Consider the following 16,143-nt stretch of genomic DNA (forward strand, 5'->3'; position numbering starts at 1 on the left):
TATTCGTGAGACCCCCAATCGGTAGTCCTCAGCGCATGTTCTGCTAATGTCATACACTAGAATCGTAGTCGTTCACTATGAACGCTCCCCATAGTCTAGTCTGTGTTGCTAGTGGTTGATACCTTGCTGTCGAAATTTATGTGCTCGGATCTATATCAAAGAGGAAAGAGGATTGAAGCAGATTCGTTCATCTGGGGTATTGATTCACGTGTTTTCGCGACGCGACCTCACTCGAGACTATCAGCGATGACGTACTCCGGACGAAGAACTACGTCGAACACCAACCAAAGATTCCTGGATAGCGACCTGCCCAGACCCAGTACATTTGCTACACTCACTTTTGCCAGCACTACACCACGTTAGACGACATGGCATTGAGAGCCACGAATTCGAATCGAGCTACCCGCAACAACAACAGCACAAGTAAGCGTCTTCGACTGCTTGTTCTTGACTTACCTTGCTAACGCGCCTGCAAAGAACCAGCACCGATCATGTCCTCGCTACCTGGTCAGGAGAACTTCGTGCCAATAGCACCAGCATATCCGCAAAAATAGCCACTACCACCTTTCTCAGCAAACCAATAACCTATATTACCACAATCACATCCCACCCACGCGCCAACACTTCCTCCCTTTTCCTCCGTCATCGACCTCACACAAGACACCAACACCACCCACGTTGCCCCACCAAGTACCCAAAACCAGCACCTCACCACCCCACAGAGGACACCATGAACTATAACTGCACCAAATCCGCACCAACATCGACACCTCCATCAACAACGGCGGCATGAAAGTCACCGAATTCCAAAACCACCTACAGATGAACGTCAACTCCTACCGCAGATTCATGACTCAATAGGACCCCCACGGCGGCGAAGACAACAGCACCTACGCCGCCGTGCACGCCTTCTTCTGCCCCCGCGAAGAAGCAGGTGAGAAAATGCCAAAAGTCACGAAACCAAGTACGGCCAACCAGCAAAAGCAGGACGCGGATGCGATGCCGAATTTGGAAGGGGAAGAGACGGGGGATGTTGAGACATACGATACTTGCGATGGTGTGCGGAGGAAGGTTAGGGCGCATTTGAAGAAGCAGGGCGTGACGCAGGCTAGTTTCTGCAGGGAGATTAGCAAGTGTCTTGGGAGAGGGGAGACGTCTATTCAGAGTGCGCAGCTGGCGTCGTTTTTGAAGAAGGGGACGATGGCGGGCAATACGAGTAAGGTGTTTTATGCTAGTTATGTGTATTTCGAGAGTATACGCGTGAGAGACAAGAAGCCGAAGAGCAGTAAGAGGTTGCAGATGGAGTCTGAGTGATTGTCTGAGGGTGGTGTTGATACTAAACGCGTCAGCGAGAACGTTTCATATTGGGTGCATGAGTCGGAACCAGTGCCAACTATCAATCAATTGGGGGTGGTGGGTGGCGGTCGAGGTGATTGGTGATTCCTGCTGCTTCATGCATCGGATGTTCACTTCGGACTATCATATGCTTTGACGAAAACTGTACAATATTCTGGTCGTGTCATTTGCTTCTGCATCCATCTGCCCTGTCCATGTCTCTATGGTTGTTGGGTATCCATGTACAAAATCAAACTGTATCTTACATTGAACCATCATTGCTTTATTACCGATGAAGCTTATCCCATACCATGATTAGACTGACACTCTTAACCTTCAAGTTATACAGTAGCTGTTCCATTGCTAGTTTGGTTGCATGCTCGATAAAAGAAGAGGCGACAAACTCAATCGATGTCCATAAGAGCCGGCAAGTCCTCGTCTTCGTCGTCGCTGTCGTTTTCCTCATCTGAATCCGACCCAGAGGAATCGCTACCGTGCTTCTCGTCGTCGTCCGATATTGGACCCAGGTCGAGTGTAAGGTCCTCTTCGCTGTCGAAGTCTTCGTCGATTCGGTAGATAGGGTTCCAGACTATGTCAAAATCTACATCTGGGTCTTCCATATCGAAATCATCCTCGTCGACTGGGTAGTTGGAATCTGTCACATAGAGGTCGATAGCACTGGACAGGGTGTGCTTGTCTCCATCCCGCCACATGTCCCGCTCACACAGATCAAGAGAGAACATCATTTCCGGATCCTCCAGCTGCCCATTGCAAAAGAATTCCTCCAACGATAATTCATACCTCATTCTTTTGATCGTGTTGGCCCACCGACCTTCGGTCAGAACAGCGAACGCAATATAGAGCCCAGACAGTTTCGGCTGACGCTTTAGCATCTGGACGAAGTAGTCCTCAGTAGTGGAGAAGAAATCCAGATCAAGATGAGTCAAGCTCGCAAATGAAGTGCCGGCCATGATGTGAATGAGCTGACCAGCTGTTTCCTCTATGACTGGATGAAAGTTCACAGTAAGTGATTGGAGATTTGTGGCTGTACCTAGTGAGTACGCTAGTAGACTTGCTGCTTTCAATGTCAGACTGCCTATGGGAATCGAAGCATCGGCGTCTGCAACAGTACTATCGAAATCAGGGCGAAACATCAATTGAATTCGTTCCATTTTGCTGAACCGTGAAGCGAGCCAAGGTTTGGACCTGATGCCGGTGCCGTCAAAGAATTCTGGTGATAATTGCCGGGCTGAAAGTCGTGTCAGTCCTGTTTTGTGAAGAAGGTTCTCAAGCTGCCAGACAGAAGAGGCTGTATCAAGGCTGATCTTGACAGCACAGTCCTGATAGTACTTCTTCCGAAAGACAGGAGATACCTGGTGTACACAGGGAGTATCGGTTTTCAGATTGACTTCGTCGAGATTTCTGAGCCGTGCTATACAAGACAAATACTGGTTTGCTGTCTCAGCTAGGTTTTGTTGAGCCTCATACAGGGTACGGTATTCTCTATAACGTTCCTGCATGGTCTTTTCGAATTTTGCCAAGTTCCGAGCATGAAGACGATCTGCACGTGTGCTGTACACCTATGTCAGTACATTGTATCTTGAGCACATCTGATCCAATGAGAATAGACGACAGCCATGAATAGTTTAAGCTCTTGGTTAACCTCTTGTCATATGCGATTGCGATTGCATTTAACGAAGATAGAGGTTGCAACATACCTTTTCTCGTTGTCTTGAGGTGGGAGCGGCTTCCCTAGAGTGGGATGTAGTGCATCATAATGATGTGAATAGTGGTGAATGCATCCTGCATCCTCGATCATACCACCCTCGTAGACGAGCTTCTTCACCCCTTTGCATAGCAGATTGTGGTTTGCAACCGCCTGAAGACGCTCGAACGACTCATGGCTTGTATCGAAACGAATTTCTGTAATTAGTGTTTCGGCAGCAACATCAGCAAGTGTTCTGTTCACGAGTCTCAGGCATGCGAGTTCATCAGATGACAGGTAGTGACAGATGATCTGCCAGAGTTCTGTCGGAAAGGTAGACATCTTTATGTTGGTCTCATTATGGCTGCGATCTCCAGTTATCTAAGACAAATTAGGGAGAATATAGACATGCAAAGATGCAAACATGAAGGATGATCATCACAAAGCAGTTTAGCGATTGCGGCAAGCTGCAGGAAGGCGCCACTTCGTTCCCCGCTTCAAATGCAGGAAAGAACGCGTGATTTAGCGCCAAGCTATTTCGCGTATCAGACCAATGATCGACCAGCCTCCATAATTAAGAGCTGGCTGCAGCGCAAAGCATGTCCACCACTACTGGCGGTATACTCTGTCACTCTCACGATATCGATCTTGCAAAAACACTATCAGCACTACATCCATAGACACAAACCGAAAACCTTAAGCTTTTGTACGACCTTGTGTGCAGCACAGACATCATAAATCTGCAATATGAACACGGACTGAGACGTTGTTCCAGTGAGGGCATCGCGCCGCAAGCGCTGCCCTCAGCACTACGATCTGACTATTGTCGATACTTCTCCTTCGTGCGATCGCAGTCCTACGTCTTACCATGCTACTAGAGATGGACCGTGGGGAGAGAAGCCACTCTTACAGACCCTCAGCAGATATGTTTTCTCATTCAGAGAGAACAGACGGAGCAGGACTTGAGACAAAAGGACGATTGCAGTTGCTTGATCTCCCTATCGATATACTACAACAAGTGGTTGCGCATACTACTCACACCAATGACCTGTGTGCGCTCGCTCTGACACATTCTTCGTTGCACAGTCTTGCTGTGCCCTACATCTACTCCAGATTTGATATAGTATGGCCCGAAGCAAATCCTACAGTCGAAAGTCGCATGGGTGTGGACGCATTAACATACGGTCTCTCTACTCTGGTAATGGCCCACGATGTTCTTGGAGAGGCGATACAACAATCTTGTTCATCGTGCCAATGCTGCGAAAAACACACACCTCCTCGTCTGAAATTGCAGTCGCTCAATCTACCGATGAGAACTCGAAGAGGCAACTACTATGCTCGATTTACGCGCAAGTTCAGCCTAGGAAATGGACCGTCTGACTGGGTATCTGAGTATTCAATTACAAAAGAAGGTGGGAAAATGCTTGGAACTCTGGTTGCTCTAGCAATCGGCCGCATGCACAACCTAGAAGCGTTTGTTTGGGATATGCCTACTGGTGTACTACGGGACGTCTGGATTGCTCTGGCATCGCTGGCTAATCGAGACGATAGCGATTGCCGGTTGGAAAAAGTATGGGTGCGATGGCACGACAATAGAGACGTGGCTCCTTTTCCACGAGATGCAAGACATCATACTGTCCCATCTTTGCTACATGGGAACATCTCCTCTTTGTTTCACATACCGGCCTATCCAACTGTCGAATTTCCTACCTTCTCGATATTACCAGCCCTCAAAAGTATAACGGTCCTAGATATTGATGAGTTGTCATATGCTGAAGAGTTAGGCATCCTTTTGGAACGCTCGCTGGAGAAAGTGCAGGAGCTCAGGGTCGGAGTGGCAGCGTATGCACAGAGAGAAATTGTTTTTAGACCAAGAGACGACAGGTCAGTGGTACCGTCCGAACTTCGAGCATGCAACGAACGCGCACACCCTGGTGGCATACTGGGAATACTTGTTCAGCATTTTTGCCAGCCTTTCAACACTACCACGAGCACAGTAGCATGTAGAGCTCCTGCAAGTTACGTCCATGAGCATCATGTCTCATTTCCGGGCACTGCAAGACTACCTTCACAGGCAAAGTCGCCTCAAGATGTTATTGAGCACACAAACACAGAGGTCGAATTGCTTGGAGAAATGCTATCTGCGCACTCGCTTCAAGAGGACACGGACGAGGTTCGTTTAGGCTCACACGATTACAGATATACCACTCCAATACTCAATACTTCTGAGCAACCTTCCTCACCGCTGCCTCCCGTGACCAGACAGCCTGTTCGCGAAGCCTCGAAGAGGAAGTTGAAGCTTTCCACTCTCGAACTTGAGCGTGTGTATCTATCGATCCCTGTTCTATCACGAGCCATAGATTGGTCAAGACTCGAATCGTTAACCCTACTTGGCTGCACGAATCACGAGGAATTATGGTCCGCTATGCACAGAGAATTCGCACCAGCATCACTCCACAGGACCACACCTTCTAGGTTCGGCTCATCCATAACACGACAGCGTGCGAACAGCTCTTCTGTCAATGCTCTCGACGCTTCAGAATACAAGCTCAAAATAAAAAGACTGCATACGGACACTGTCTCCAAATCCCTGCTTGGGTTTATCAAGAACACATTGGCTCCAGATACTCTGGAGTGGCTTTTCTTGCAGAGGACACCCGCATGTCCTTGTAACGTGTCCATCGAAGATATCTATCGATCTGCAATCCGCCGGCACAAAAGTAGCCTCCGCAAACTCCTGATAGACAGTGAATACAAACACATGCCACGCTTCGAACGCGAACGACCGGACAGAGAACCACCAGAAACCCATTGGCAAGACTGGCTGTTCCACGAGGACCTCGTCACATGCATCACAAGCGGTAAGATGCGCCTTCGCGAGCTCAGCATGAGCATAGACCACAAGAAATGGCATTACTTCTTACAGCGTCTTCCTTACGCCACCAGCCTTCGCAGTCTGCACATCTCTCACATCGCCAACCATCCCAACGGACGACACTACGACCGAGAAGAAATCGCACGCTCCCTTCTTAACATCATAGCCGTCCGCCCCGAGATCGAGCTATGCTACTTCGGCATTGAGAAGAAATGCTACGAGATTCTAGAATATACATCCAAATACGTCCGTCCCGTATCACCCCTGCGCAACTACGTCTCTTCATCCAGCTATGGTCAACACATGCACTCCACTATTGACGAAGACGATGAAAACGGAGATAACGACGACGGAGGCGTCACTCACAATCTGAACCACATCGGCCCAGGCGACTTCTCTGACGACGACGATGATGATGACAACGACCACGAAGATATACAAAGTAACCTATCCAGCAGGATCGGCAACTCGAGCGACGACGAAGATACCGCTGACAACAATGACGAGGTAGCGCGTGAATTCAAATTACGAGAGATCCTGTTCTACGACGACAAGATCTCCATTTTCAAGGCTAGACATGGGAAACTCTAGTTGAGTCGTTGTGAGACATAAAAAGGAGGAGCGACGCTTTATGGTTTGTTTGGTCAAGCGACTTTGCGTGATTGCTGCGCTGTGGTCTTGGGATGAAAATGTATGGCGCAGATCAACGAAGGTGTTTGAATGGAGAATGAGCCTTTGTTAGACATGTATAAGCGACATGATCAGCTTCAGTCGATACTAGTAGTAACAGTGAAGCGGCAGATTTGAGCCTTTTGAATTATGTTGTAGCAGTTTGCTGATGCACAACGAACGTACGATTCCTGTCACTATGAACTTCAGTGCTCTATGTATCGTTAAAAGAATGGACCAGGAAGGCTGACAGCTCATACTCTGACTTCACAGTCAACTTCTCATTGAAAAAATGGAACTTCGAGATTCTATGAAATGCTAAAAGTACTAGACTGTATCTTTGCTGTCTAGCAGCTGCTACTAGGATATGAACCAAATCTGCAAGAGAAGTGCAGCTTATGGTACTCATTTGAGCTGCCAAGGTCTACCTCATCGTCAGACCATTCCAGCTTCATCTGCCACATCGTATGAGCAACCCTCTGCCGTGAAAGTGGAACGATAAGACACCCAGCCGATCCGAAGCAATAAAACCTCAGCGATCGGGATAAGGAGGAATACCTAGTCCAAATTTATCACATCGTTCGGATGAGGTGGTGGTCTCTGATTTCGGTTTTGATTATTGCGAGCTTGCTGTTGTTGTTGTGCGGCTGGGTTCATGCCAGCTCTGCGCTGTTGGGGATTTGGCTGTGGTTGTCTGACCTGCTGGGGCGGTGCAGTCATGACTCTACTTGTGCCGTTCATGTTGATGTTCATATTTGGATTTCCATTCTGCTGCACGTTCATGGCTGAGTTCATAGGTCTTCCTTGTGGGAAACTTTGTGGGTGGCCGTTTTGCCGCTGCATCTGTTGTTGGCGAGCTCTCATGGCTTGAGCTTGTTTCAATTGCATGGTGTCAACGGCCGGCTGCTGCGGAGGATAGTTTTGAGTGTTCTGCATGTTCTGCACTGAAGCTAGATTGGGCTGACCATTGGGATGACTAGTCTGGGGGCCAGCAGGATCTCGCAGCATAGCGTCCTCATTTGGCTGGGGTTCTGTGGCTCTAGATTGTTCTTCGACAGCTTCCTTCACCCATTCCAGGATTATGTCGTGTAGCGCCACAAGCAGAGGTCCAGGTTGGTCTATCAAGCACTTCACTGCTTGATCCATACTTAGCCATCGAGTATCGTTAGCACTCAAAAGTCGCTGCTTTAAACGCTCCTCCAGCGCATGCGATGCATATGAGGGCCGAGTGTAATTCTTGAACTCCTCAATAGCTGGCCGAACGATCCAGCCAAGCTTACTCCCAAAGCCGCCAAGATTAGGTTCAATCTCTAGGCGTACAAGCATCTTTTGAGGGGTCTCCTGAGTATCTATATCATGCTTGAAAGCAGCGTTAGTTGTGAAGAAGTGGACCCCAAAACGTTGTATGTCCCTAGCTAAAATATGCATGCGAAGCCATTTTCGCGATTCTGCTAGGTTCAATGTGCTCATGCTGGGTACCTCAGCAACACAAACAAGCCCTTGCAGATACTGAAGGCACCTGGCAAGCGCCAAGTTCATCCTCAAAGTCGCAAGAAGCTTGTTTACGCGTTCAGATAACGTGCCCTGGGTAGGAGACATGAGTGGCTGAATATGTTCCAATATTAGAGCGTGCGGATTACTGCCTTGTGGGAGTAGCCGGACTCTGGAGACATCCGACGTTCCCTCAAATACCAAAGCCAGACTGAGTTTCGAGGTCAAATCGGTAGAATAGTCGATGACAATTTCATGCATAGTCACACGTTGCGTCGTCAGAGCCTTGGAATAGTAGACCAAAGTCATACAACTAATCAAGTCATTGATGTGTCGGAGCTTGGTCAGTACTGTTCCGAGGCGTGCTTCGCCAACCGCGCAAGGGATGCGTAGCTGAAGCAACCGCTTATCTGCGTCGATATTTGTTGACGAATCCAGCTCTGCTTCCACTAACTGCTTGAGAACTTCGTCAGGGGCTCTCAATCGAGCATAGGCGATCAAGTGAGGTTTCTGTGAAGCCCTCTTAGAGCTAGAGGACGACACAACAATGTCGCCCTGAATTGCGCAAAGGTCCTCCTGGTCATCTAGATGGACCTTCATGCTTCCGGCACCAGCAGTTTCGGCACTAGGTAAGCTGCTCATAACAGCAAGCCCAAGCGCAGAGTGCTGGTTTGTCTGCATCGTGATAGTTCTAGAAGCGTACTCAGCCAATTTCTCCAGGTAGCCAGACGAGAGTGACTTTTGAAGATGGATTGGATTGTATTCCAATGCTTGTACAGTACGCTGGCCATTGATCGGGTAATGAACAAGCCACCACAAATCACCATACGTGCCAAAAGATGCAACAAGTAGCCAATTTTCTGCCCAAGTAGTTCGTTTGAAAAAGTTCGCTCGAATGATCGAGGGCCCAAACAGTTCTCTGAGCTCGTTGTACGGAATGTGCATGCCGGGCAGATTCTGCCAGGATGATGCTCGCATGGCTTGAGACAAGCTGTTGTGAACGATGCTGCATCTCAAAGTCTGGAATCTGGCCAACAGGTCCTCAACCGCATTTTTCGACCGCGCAAGTTCCGCTTGTAACCGGCTCGTGCGATCAGTAGCAGGAGATATTACGACTGCACCTGCTACACAGTCACAGGTAAGCCGTACGTGCTCCTTCTTGGACAATTCAATAGAGAGTGAACACTCAAGACCATCAGTCAGCGACGAAGTCTGCTCTAGTTCAAGGTCGCCGTTCTGGAAAAGTTTAGTAGCCGCTAGCCTGTCATAGATACTGTCGAAAAGGAAGTCAATGTGATGAGCGACAACCTGATTTAGGATGCTTTCGAAGGACAAGTGTACCAGATCGATTTCGATCATGTGATCAGGGACGAGTTTTCCATATCTTAACCAACGAAGGTGTATGTATGGAATAGGGTATTCCACTGGCTCTTCTTTCAGGTCAAGACGACCACTATTGATAGAGACTTCGATCCAGCTCTTACTGCTAGCTCGTCTTGTCCAGTACTGCACAACAAGCGTTCGCTTAATCATTTCGACTTCAAGATGACCAGACCACACGCCTTGTGTCAGAAGTACTGCTTGTTGGTAAAACTCCTGTAGTTTCTGCGTTAGCGTCAACTCGTGTAAGAACCTAAAAGCGCCCTCGATTCCTCTCTCAGCTAGCTGATGATTTGTAGTAATTAAGATATCATCGAGCAGAAACTGGGACATGGTGGGTTTTGGCCAGAAGATGAATGTGACGTCCACGGTTTGAAACTTTGCATCAGGTTCTTCGTCCATGACGGAAAGCGAGATCTCAAATTCGTGAGGCATGGTGAAGATAACACGACCATCGTGGATTCGCCATTTGCTGAGCGGAGCAGGAATATTGTCTTCGACGATCATTCGCACACTCAAAACATTGTCGAGACGACGCATTGTTGACAACATCTGCTTTGCGGTCAACTTGCGCTCTTCGACATAACCGAGATCCGGTAGTGCAGCAATCTTGCCAGCAGCGAGAATCTCGGCGGCAGTGTGAAGATCAGGTGCAGCATCTTGCCATGTGTGGTTGAACCTCAGGGTCTCTCCCAAAGCTTTGTTAGCGCCGTGGAAGCACTGACGAAGCTCATTGAGGTACCAGTTCAGAGCAATTGTGGCCTGGTTCTCCTCTGTCTTTGCGCTCCATTGAAGAATGACCAGGAGCTTGATCAGCACACGCTTGTGTTTTTCTGCATATTCCCATATTCTCAGCTTCTTCTCCCTGTTTTCCTTTGAGCTGTCGTTTGGTGTGTGAACCTCGCCCGGGATTCTATCGGCGATATCCTTTGGGTCACGAATCTTTATCTCTCTGAGTTTTTCTAGCAGTCTTGCAAGATCGGTCCAACACAATCGTGTCGCCCGTTCCACCAATTGCGATACTGACACGTAGACATCGTCGGGAAATGTTGTCTTGAAAGACTCGAGCAACTCTTCCGGCAGCTGAGCGATGTGAAGTGTCGCTAGAGAAGTCGATTGGTCCAAGTGAGAATTTATTATGCCGTTCATGGCGCCGTCTGATTTATTCATGGACATGATTGGGTGTGTGCCGGTGGTTGTACCTCTGACGGCGTTAGAGTTAACGTACAACCCGCCGTTTGCGCGTGAGGTCTGGTTCCTCGCCTGAGTGTCACTATCGGTAACGCCATGACTGTTCGTGAAGCTTTCAATGCCAGACTCTTTCACTTCGCAATCGGCCATACGTGCAGCATATCTCTACCTGCAATCTGCGCCTGCGCAGAAGGGATGGGACCCTAGTCCTTTCCAGCACTGCCAGGATGACCTAGGTTCACGTTCGAGGCGTCACTGGGGTCTGCGAAAGGTGATCAAACTGGTGGGCCACTCGCGACCTAGACAGGAAACAGGCGAGTCGCAAGGGCTAAATCAATTGTCGCAAACCTGGTCAGTCGCGATAGGTTTTGCACCCGAATCGGTTGGCGACGGAGATGAAATGACGAAGGATGCACTCAACGGTGAGCAGGAGAAGCAATTATCACACGACTATGGTAAGGACTAATGCTGGTCGAATAGATTGAGCATGTCACTGTCGCCGAGTGCGTAGTGTTCGATGGACACGGATGTGACGTTCAGGCGTTTTGGAATGTCGGCCCTACGATGAGCCAGTTCCTGCCTCAGGCCTAACAGCGTCCTCGGTCTATCAATTTAGAGTAGCCACACCAGTGCATGTGTACGGGGGGGGAGGGCGCGTCCTAAAAGTAATAATTTAGCTCCCGTAATTAGTATAGTACATTTATTCGCTATAATATGAACCTAGTATAAACTTAACATCTTGGTGGTTATAAATTCCCAAAACCAAGTCATGTTTCGCAAAGTCGCGCAGTCAACGAAGTCGAGTAGGTCAGAAGCACATGTGCTGTGCATCGGATTTAAGGCTCTACGCTGTAACACGCAGAACATTGAACGTTTCAGGTATGCCGCAAGAGAGCCAATGAGAGAGATGTACGAACCTGTGATGATCTATGAACCTGACTATATCCGCCAAAATCGCACCTTCAGTACAAATTGAGAAGAATACATGATCAGGCTGTAGCTCCGACGTAAGACATTGTTCATACCACCTTGCACAAAGCCAAAGTCGAACCTTATTTATCAGTCAGATACATCATGCATGCCAATTCCGACGTAGTACGTAATGAATGATCATAAGTTGGGATGTGATATATCCGTCGAGAATATCAAACCTTTACTCAACGTGACTTCGGAAGACTTCTTCAATGTATCTTTCACCCAGTTTCTCTTTGACATTTGACCCAACGACGTCACTCAGTATCTTCTCAGCAGCATCAGCAGCATTGTTGTTAGCGCAAACAAAGACGATACAGTCGGGGTCCTGTAGAATCTTTCCGAGCTTCTCTCTTTCGGTGAAGAGACAATCTTGCACTCGGATTTTTTGGGCATTGCTACGAACCAGTTGCAATGTACCAAACATCTCAGCCTTTATCGCAGGTTTGAGTATGTGGTCAAACAACACCTCATCTTCTGGTTTGAAGCCAGCGAAAAGATGGACCGACCCGGAGGTGTTAGAAACACCCAAGTGTGCATGATGATTGATAAACTTCGGTAGCCCACGTCCGCCTGTACCCGATCCGACTGATGATCTTCGAGAGCTTTGCTTACTATTTGGTGCATTTCCAACAGCCAAAACCGAAGAAAGGCTACTGAGGCCGCTTGTCCAGTCCAGGTCACTCATTCGGCTTTGTAGAACAGATCGAACAGGACCGATTCCAGACCCTGTCGCAATGGCAATAAAAGGCGCGTTTGGTCGTTGTGCACGCACAAGTCTCCAAGTATCAGGACTCGCTTGACCAAACCGTAGTTTCGCTCCGACAGGTGCTTGAAGAAGCCACGTATTACTGAATTTGCCCGTTTGGTTGATCTTAACAACCACGTCCACCAGATTTCCAGCAGATTCTTCGAGGATGTCGTCCAGCCTGTGACCTGAGTGTCGTTGACACGATGCCACTGAATAAAGTCTCGGCTGTATGCTGCCCATATCTTTACAAGCAGTTTCTACCAAGTCATCTGTCCAGGTAATTTCAGCTTGACTCAAAAGGTCACAAACTGCGAGTGTTTTCAATTGCTCTTTGGCGGTCTGAGGTAGCGTCGTGATACCGGGGTACCAGTCAAGGGTCTTGAACGGACGGGCGAGATCGACAAAGCGACATAAGAAGCTAAAAGCGTTCTCGGAGTGCCAATTAAAAACAGTATCTTCTTGTAAGTGCAGCAGTTTCAGAGCACGACGCACCTCAATTCGTGGATTGGGTGCTAGTAATTTCAGGTGATCCATCTCGTGGTAATCCAGATCTCCAATGTCAAACGTTGCCTGAATCATTCCGTCTGAATGTGGACGGTGCTTGCGAACCAATGTTGCGAATGGCATCGCTCGCAAAGCCGTTGTCTTGTCTCCGATCTTCTCGAGACTGGTTGGAAGGTCCACCTTATGTAAGTTTCCTAGGAAGAGATGGTCGATGTTATCGAGCCATCGATTGAAAGAGTCCCAGTCAGGGTTCTTATGAGCAGTATCACCTGCAAAGCAGTGACCAAGGAGTGGCCGGCAGCCTAGAGAAGTCATAACTTCCTGAATCTTCTTTGCAGCTGCGTTGTAGGTATCTCCATAAGTGCTGTCACCATTGGCGAAAACCGAAAACCGAGGAGCATTGCCAATCATCGAACCTGCGGTGTGTTCTTCCACAAACCTCGCTGCATTACTCGGTATTTCCCCCGATCCAGTAGTGCTGGCAATGATCAAGATTACATCGTCCTGCAACACGTCACTTAACGACAAAGAATTGAGTGGTTTCTCCTTCTCGAGCATAAATTCAGCGTGAGTATCGGCAATCAATCGCTCGAGGGTGCTGTAAAGTTTCTTTGCCATCTTGCTGGCATTAACGCCACTGCTGCACGAAAAGATCCTGATGGTCGGAATCGATCCGTGGCTATTAACGTGCCCAATGAGACTCTTCGAACGGTCAGATTCTTCCATCCTCTTCTGCTGCTCCAGTTCCCTTTTCCAGGCTTTCATGGGGTCTTGCACATGTCGACACACCATCGGCTTGGGTTGGTAATTCGGCATACCACCTCGATGCCAGACAGAGATGATAGAGCCTTGGGGCGGCGCCAACCAATACGGATCTGCTGGGAGTCGGTAGCCGACGATATCTCGACGATCTAGGTCGTAGTTTTGATACTTCGTCGAGCTTGTCACAGTGTCAATCATCATAACGTGAGCTCGTAGGAAGGAATAGTAGACAGCGAAGTTGAGCTCAGCCTGAGCTCTTGATAGAGCCACAAGGGATAAGTATTCTGGCAGATCTTCAAACGGTGTTTGCGGTTCATCGCTGAGATTACATGTTTGAACGACTTCAGGTAGCACATTATACCGAAAGCTGTCAGCCAAGTCACGAACGCCAACTTCAGCATCCATAAACCAACCGATGAAAGGAGACCCGGTGTACTGATTGCCACCTATATCAAAGCCTTGGCGACTCAAGGCTGGGGCCAAAACCCATTTGAGGTTCATCACTTCAAACTCTTCCTTGAAACGAGGGTGTGTGATAGAGACAGTGCGACGCAGTTCCACAGGCAACTCTGCGATATGAGGTCGATCGCCTTCAGCCATGGTCACTAGCGGGAGAAAATCCCAGCGTGTCTTGTCACGTGGCGGTTTCCAGCCAAGCGCAATGATCTCTTCGGTGAGCTCAATGTTGGCAGGATCACCAAGTACCGAACCATTTGTTTGACGATACCCGGCAAACTGCAAGACTTGAGTGTTCCAAATCATTGGACCGCGTCGACCGGGCAAACGTGGCGGAAAGACAAAACAAGTTGGTAAGATACGGCCTCTGTTGAAAGCCCTGACCATACCATCGAGCATAGTACTAGCCATCTCTCTACTGGACGTAACGTGTCGTAGGTCACATAAGGCAAGATGCATATGCTCGGAACGCATAATACATCTTCTTGAATTTCGCCATGCTGCTCGTAGTCCATACTCAAGCTCTTGGCGTGACTGAGTCCAAATACCTCCAGCGATACCCTCGATTTGGTTTCCGTCTCGATCTGTGACCACCATTTTCTCTGATGTTTCCATGATCTGGATCAGAGCTGTCTTGATCCGACGATCCAATACATCGTCGGACTCTATGATGTTCTCGTCGCGACATTCACGCAAAAAATCCGCAGCCTCCTGCTGAATCTCGGCCAAGGGACGGTCTCTACCCACTCGAGGCTCCAGAATGCGTGTCATTCTGCCTGACTGGCAGAAATCTGGTGTACAGCCAGTGGGAGCCAAGGTACGATGTGCCTTTTTGATCAGACTGTATTCTTCTTGAGCTTGTCTGTAAATCTTAATGCCTGCTAAACATGACGGAGAGTTCTTGGGAGCGATGCTAGCACTGAAGCTGCTGGGAAGTACATCTGCATTCTGCAACATCTTCGGCGTTGTGGTTCCGAGCTGTGGCTCTGGTTCTGTGACACTGTCAGAAAGATGATTGCAAATGATGTTCTTCTTAGTGCAGCTGAACCGTGAATATAATACATAGTTTCACGGAACTATATACTGCTTGTACATGGATCTCGCTCTTGCTTGTACGGCGGTGTAACAGCTCTTTCCGCAAGGGCGCCAGGTGTGGTGGATGATCCAGGTGCATAGTCCTGTTTGGCGTAGCCTTTCCGCAAAACAGGCCTATGCACCTGGGCTACACACCAGGTGTAGTACCCAGTGGGCCAGACGGTGGATAACAGTGGAACTAATGTATGTTGGCGCAAATTATAGATGGGTCTAGGGCAATTATAGGTATAGCTAGGACGGTGACCAGCAGACCCACTCTATGTTACTCTTGACCAGCGTGTCCGACACACCAATCTATCAAGGAGTAGTATAATAATGGTCATAGAGGTCACATCCCACCGACGACTCGCCGATTGGCTATAACCCCTGCAAAACTACAGCAGAGCCAAGCCCTCGCCCGAGCGCTAAGTGAATCGGACTGTACACCACACCTGGTGTACTTGCGGAAAGAGCTGTAAGGCGTCGTGATTCGTGGCGTTAACCTTCGAGACCCTGCATGCACTCAAGCGAAGGATTTGTGAACGGTAGTTGGACGTGCTCAAGCCGAGCGTTCAACAGCATAATCGAGACCTCTTGAACCCTGCTAGATCGTGAGTGGGGCTTGAATGCTGTATGTGTCACAGGCACGATAAGCTTAACGCCAAGCCTGATTTCTTATGGGATGCGTCGCTCACGGTCCTGCTCCACGGTCACTGAGCTGCAGAAACGATCTACTCCATCTCAGACCGCTAGCATAGACCAGCTGCTGTACATTGGGCCTCTGGCAAAGGGCGAAATGTAGCTTTACCAAAATTGTCGCGTCACAGTGCGGGTTATACGATCGGCTGGAATGGACAGGCATTAATGTTCTACAATCCTGCTTTCGATGACTCTAGCACATTCCGAGAACTGATATGGAACTTTTCACCAAAGATAAATGCATGGGAAATCGTCACGCCGTATGGACAGAAAGGGCGA

The 16,143-nt window shown here is 48.7% G+C and overlaps 5 protein-coding genes across 5 annotated transcripts; 2 read left to right on the forward strand and 3 right to left on the reverse strand.

The window, feature by feature from the left end:
- Positions 1–942: 942 nt before the first annotated feature.
- Positions 943–1,314, forward strand: LTR64_002910 (uncharacterized protein; the record flags this gene model as incomplete). Its single annotated transcript, XM_064897274.1, has 1 exon — positions 943–1,314. The coding sequence occupies one exon, from the start codon at positions 943–945 to the stop codon at positions 1,312–1,314; it is 372 nt and encodes a 123-aa protein (XP_064756224.1).
- A 425-nt stretch (positions 1,315–1,739) lies between these two features.
- On the reverse strand, positions 1,740–3,382 carry LTR64_002911 (uncharacterized protein; the record flags this gene model as incomplete). Its single annotated transcript, XM_064897275.1, has 2 exons — positions 1,740–2,907; positions 3,054–3,382. 2 exons carry the CDS (start codon positions 3,380–3,382, stop codon positions 1,740–1,742), a joined length of 1,497 nt encoding a protein of 498 aa, XP_064756225.1.
- A 1,694-nt stretch (positions 3,383–5,076) lies between these two features.
- LTR64_002912 (uncharacterized protein) lies at positions 5,077–6,506 on the forward strand (the record flags this gene model as incomplete). The annotated part of the gene is made up of 2 exons (XM_064897276.1): positions 5,077–5,213; positions 5,240–6,506. 2 exons carry the CDS (start codon positions 5,077–5,079, stop codon positions 6,504–6,506), a joined length of 1,404 nt encoding a protein of 467 aa, XP_064756226.1.
- A 636-nt stretch (positions 6,507–7,142) lies between these two features.
- On the reverse strand, positions 7,143–10,796 carry RGR1 (mediator complex subunit; the record flags this gene model as incomplete). Its single annotated transcript, XM_064897277.1, has 1 exon — positions 7,143–10,796. The coding sequence occupies one exon, from the start codon at positions 10,794–10,796 to the stop codon at positions 7,143–7,145; it is 3,654 nt and encodes a 1,217-aa protein (XP_064756227.1).
- A 1,003-nt stretch (positions 10,797–11,799) lies between these two features.
- Positions 11,800–15,048, reverse strand: LTR64_002914 (uncharacterized protein; the record flags this gene model as incomplete). The annotated part of the gene is made up of 1 exon (XM_064897278.1): positions 11,800–15,048. The coding sequence occupies one exon, from the start codon at positions 15,046–15,048 to the stop codon at positions 11,800–11,802; it is 3,249 nt and encodes a 1,082-aa protein (XP_064756228.1).
- Between the last annotated feature and the right edge of the window lie 1,095 nt (positions 15,049–16,143).

This window comes from Lithohypha guttulata (assembly GCF_036872675.1).
Source record: "Lithohypha guttulata strain CCFEE 5908 chromosome Unknown scaffold_2, whole genome shotgun sequence".
Lineage (NCBI taxonomy): Eukaryota > Fungi > Ascomycota > Eurotiomycetes > Chaetothyriales > Trichomeriaceae > Lithohypha > Lithohypha guttulata.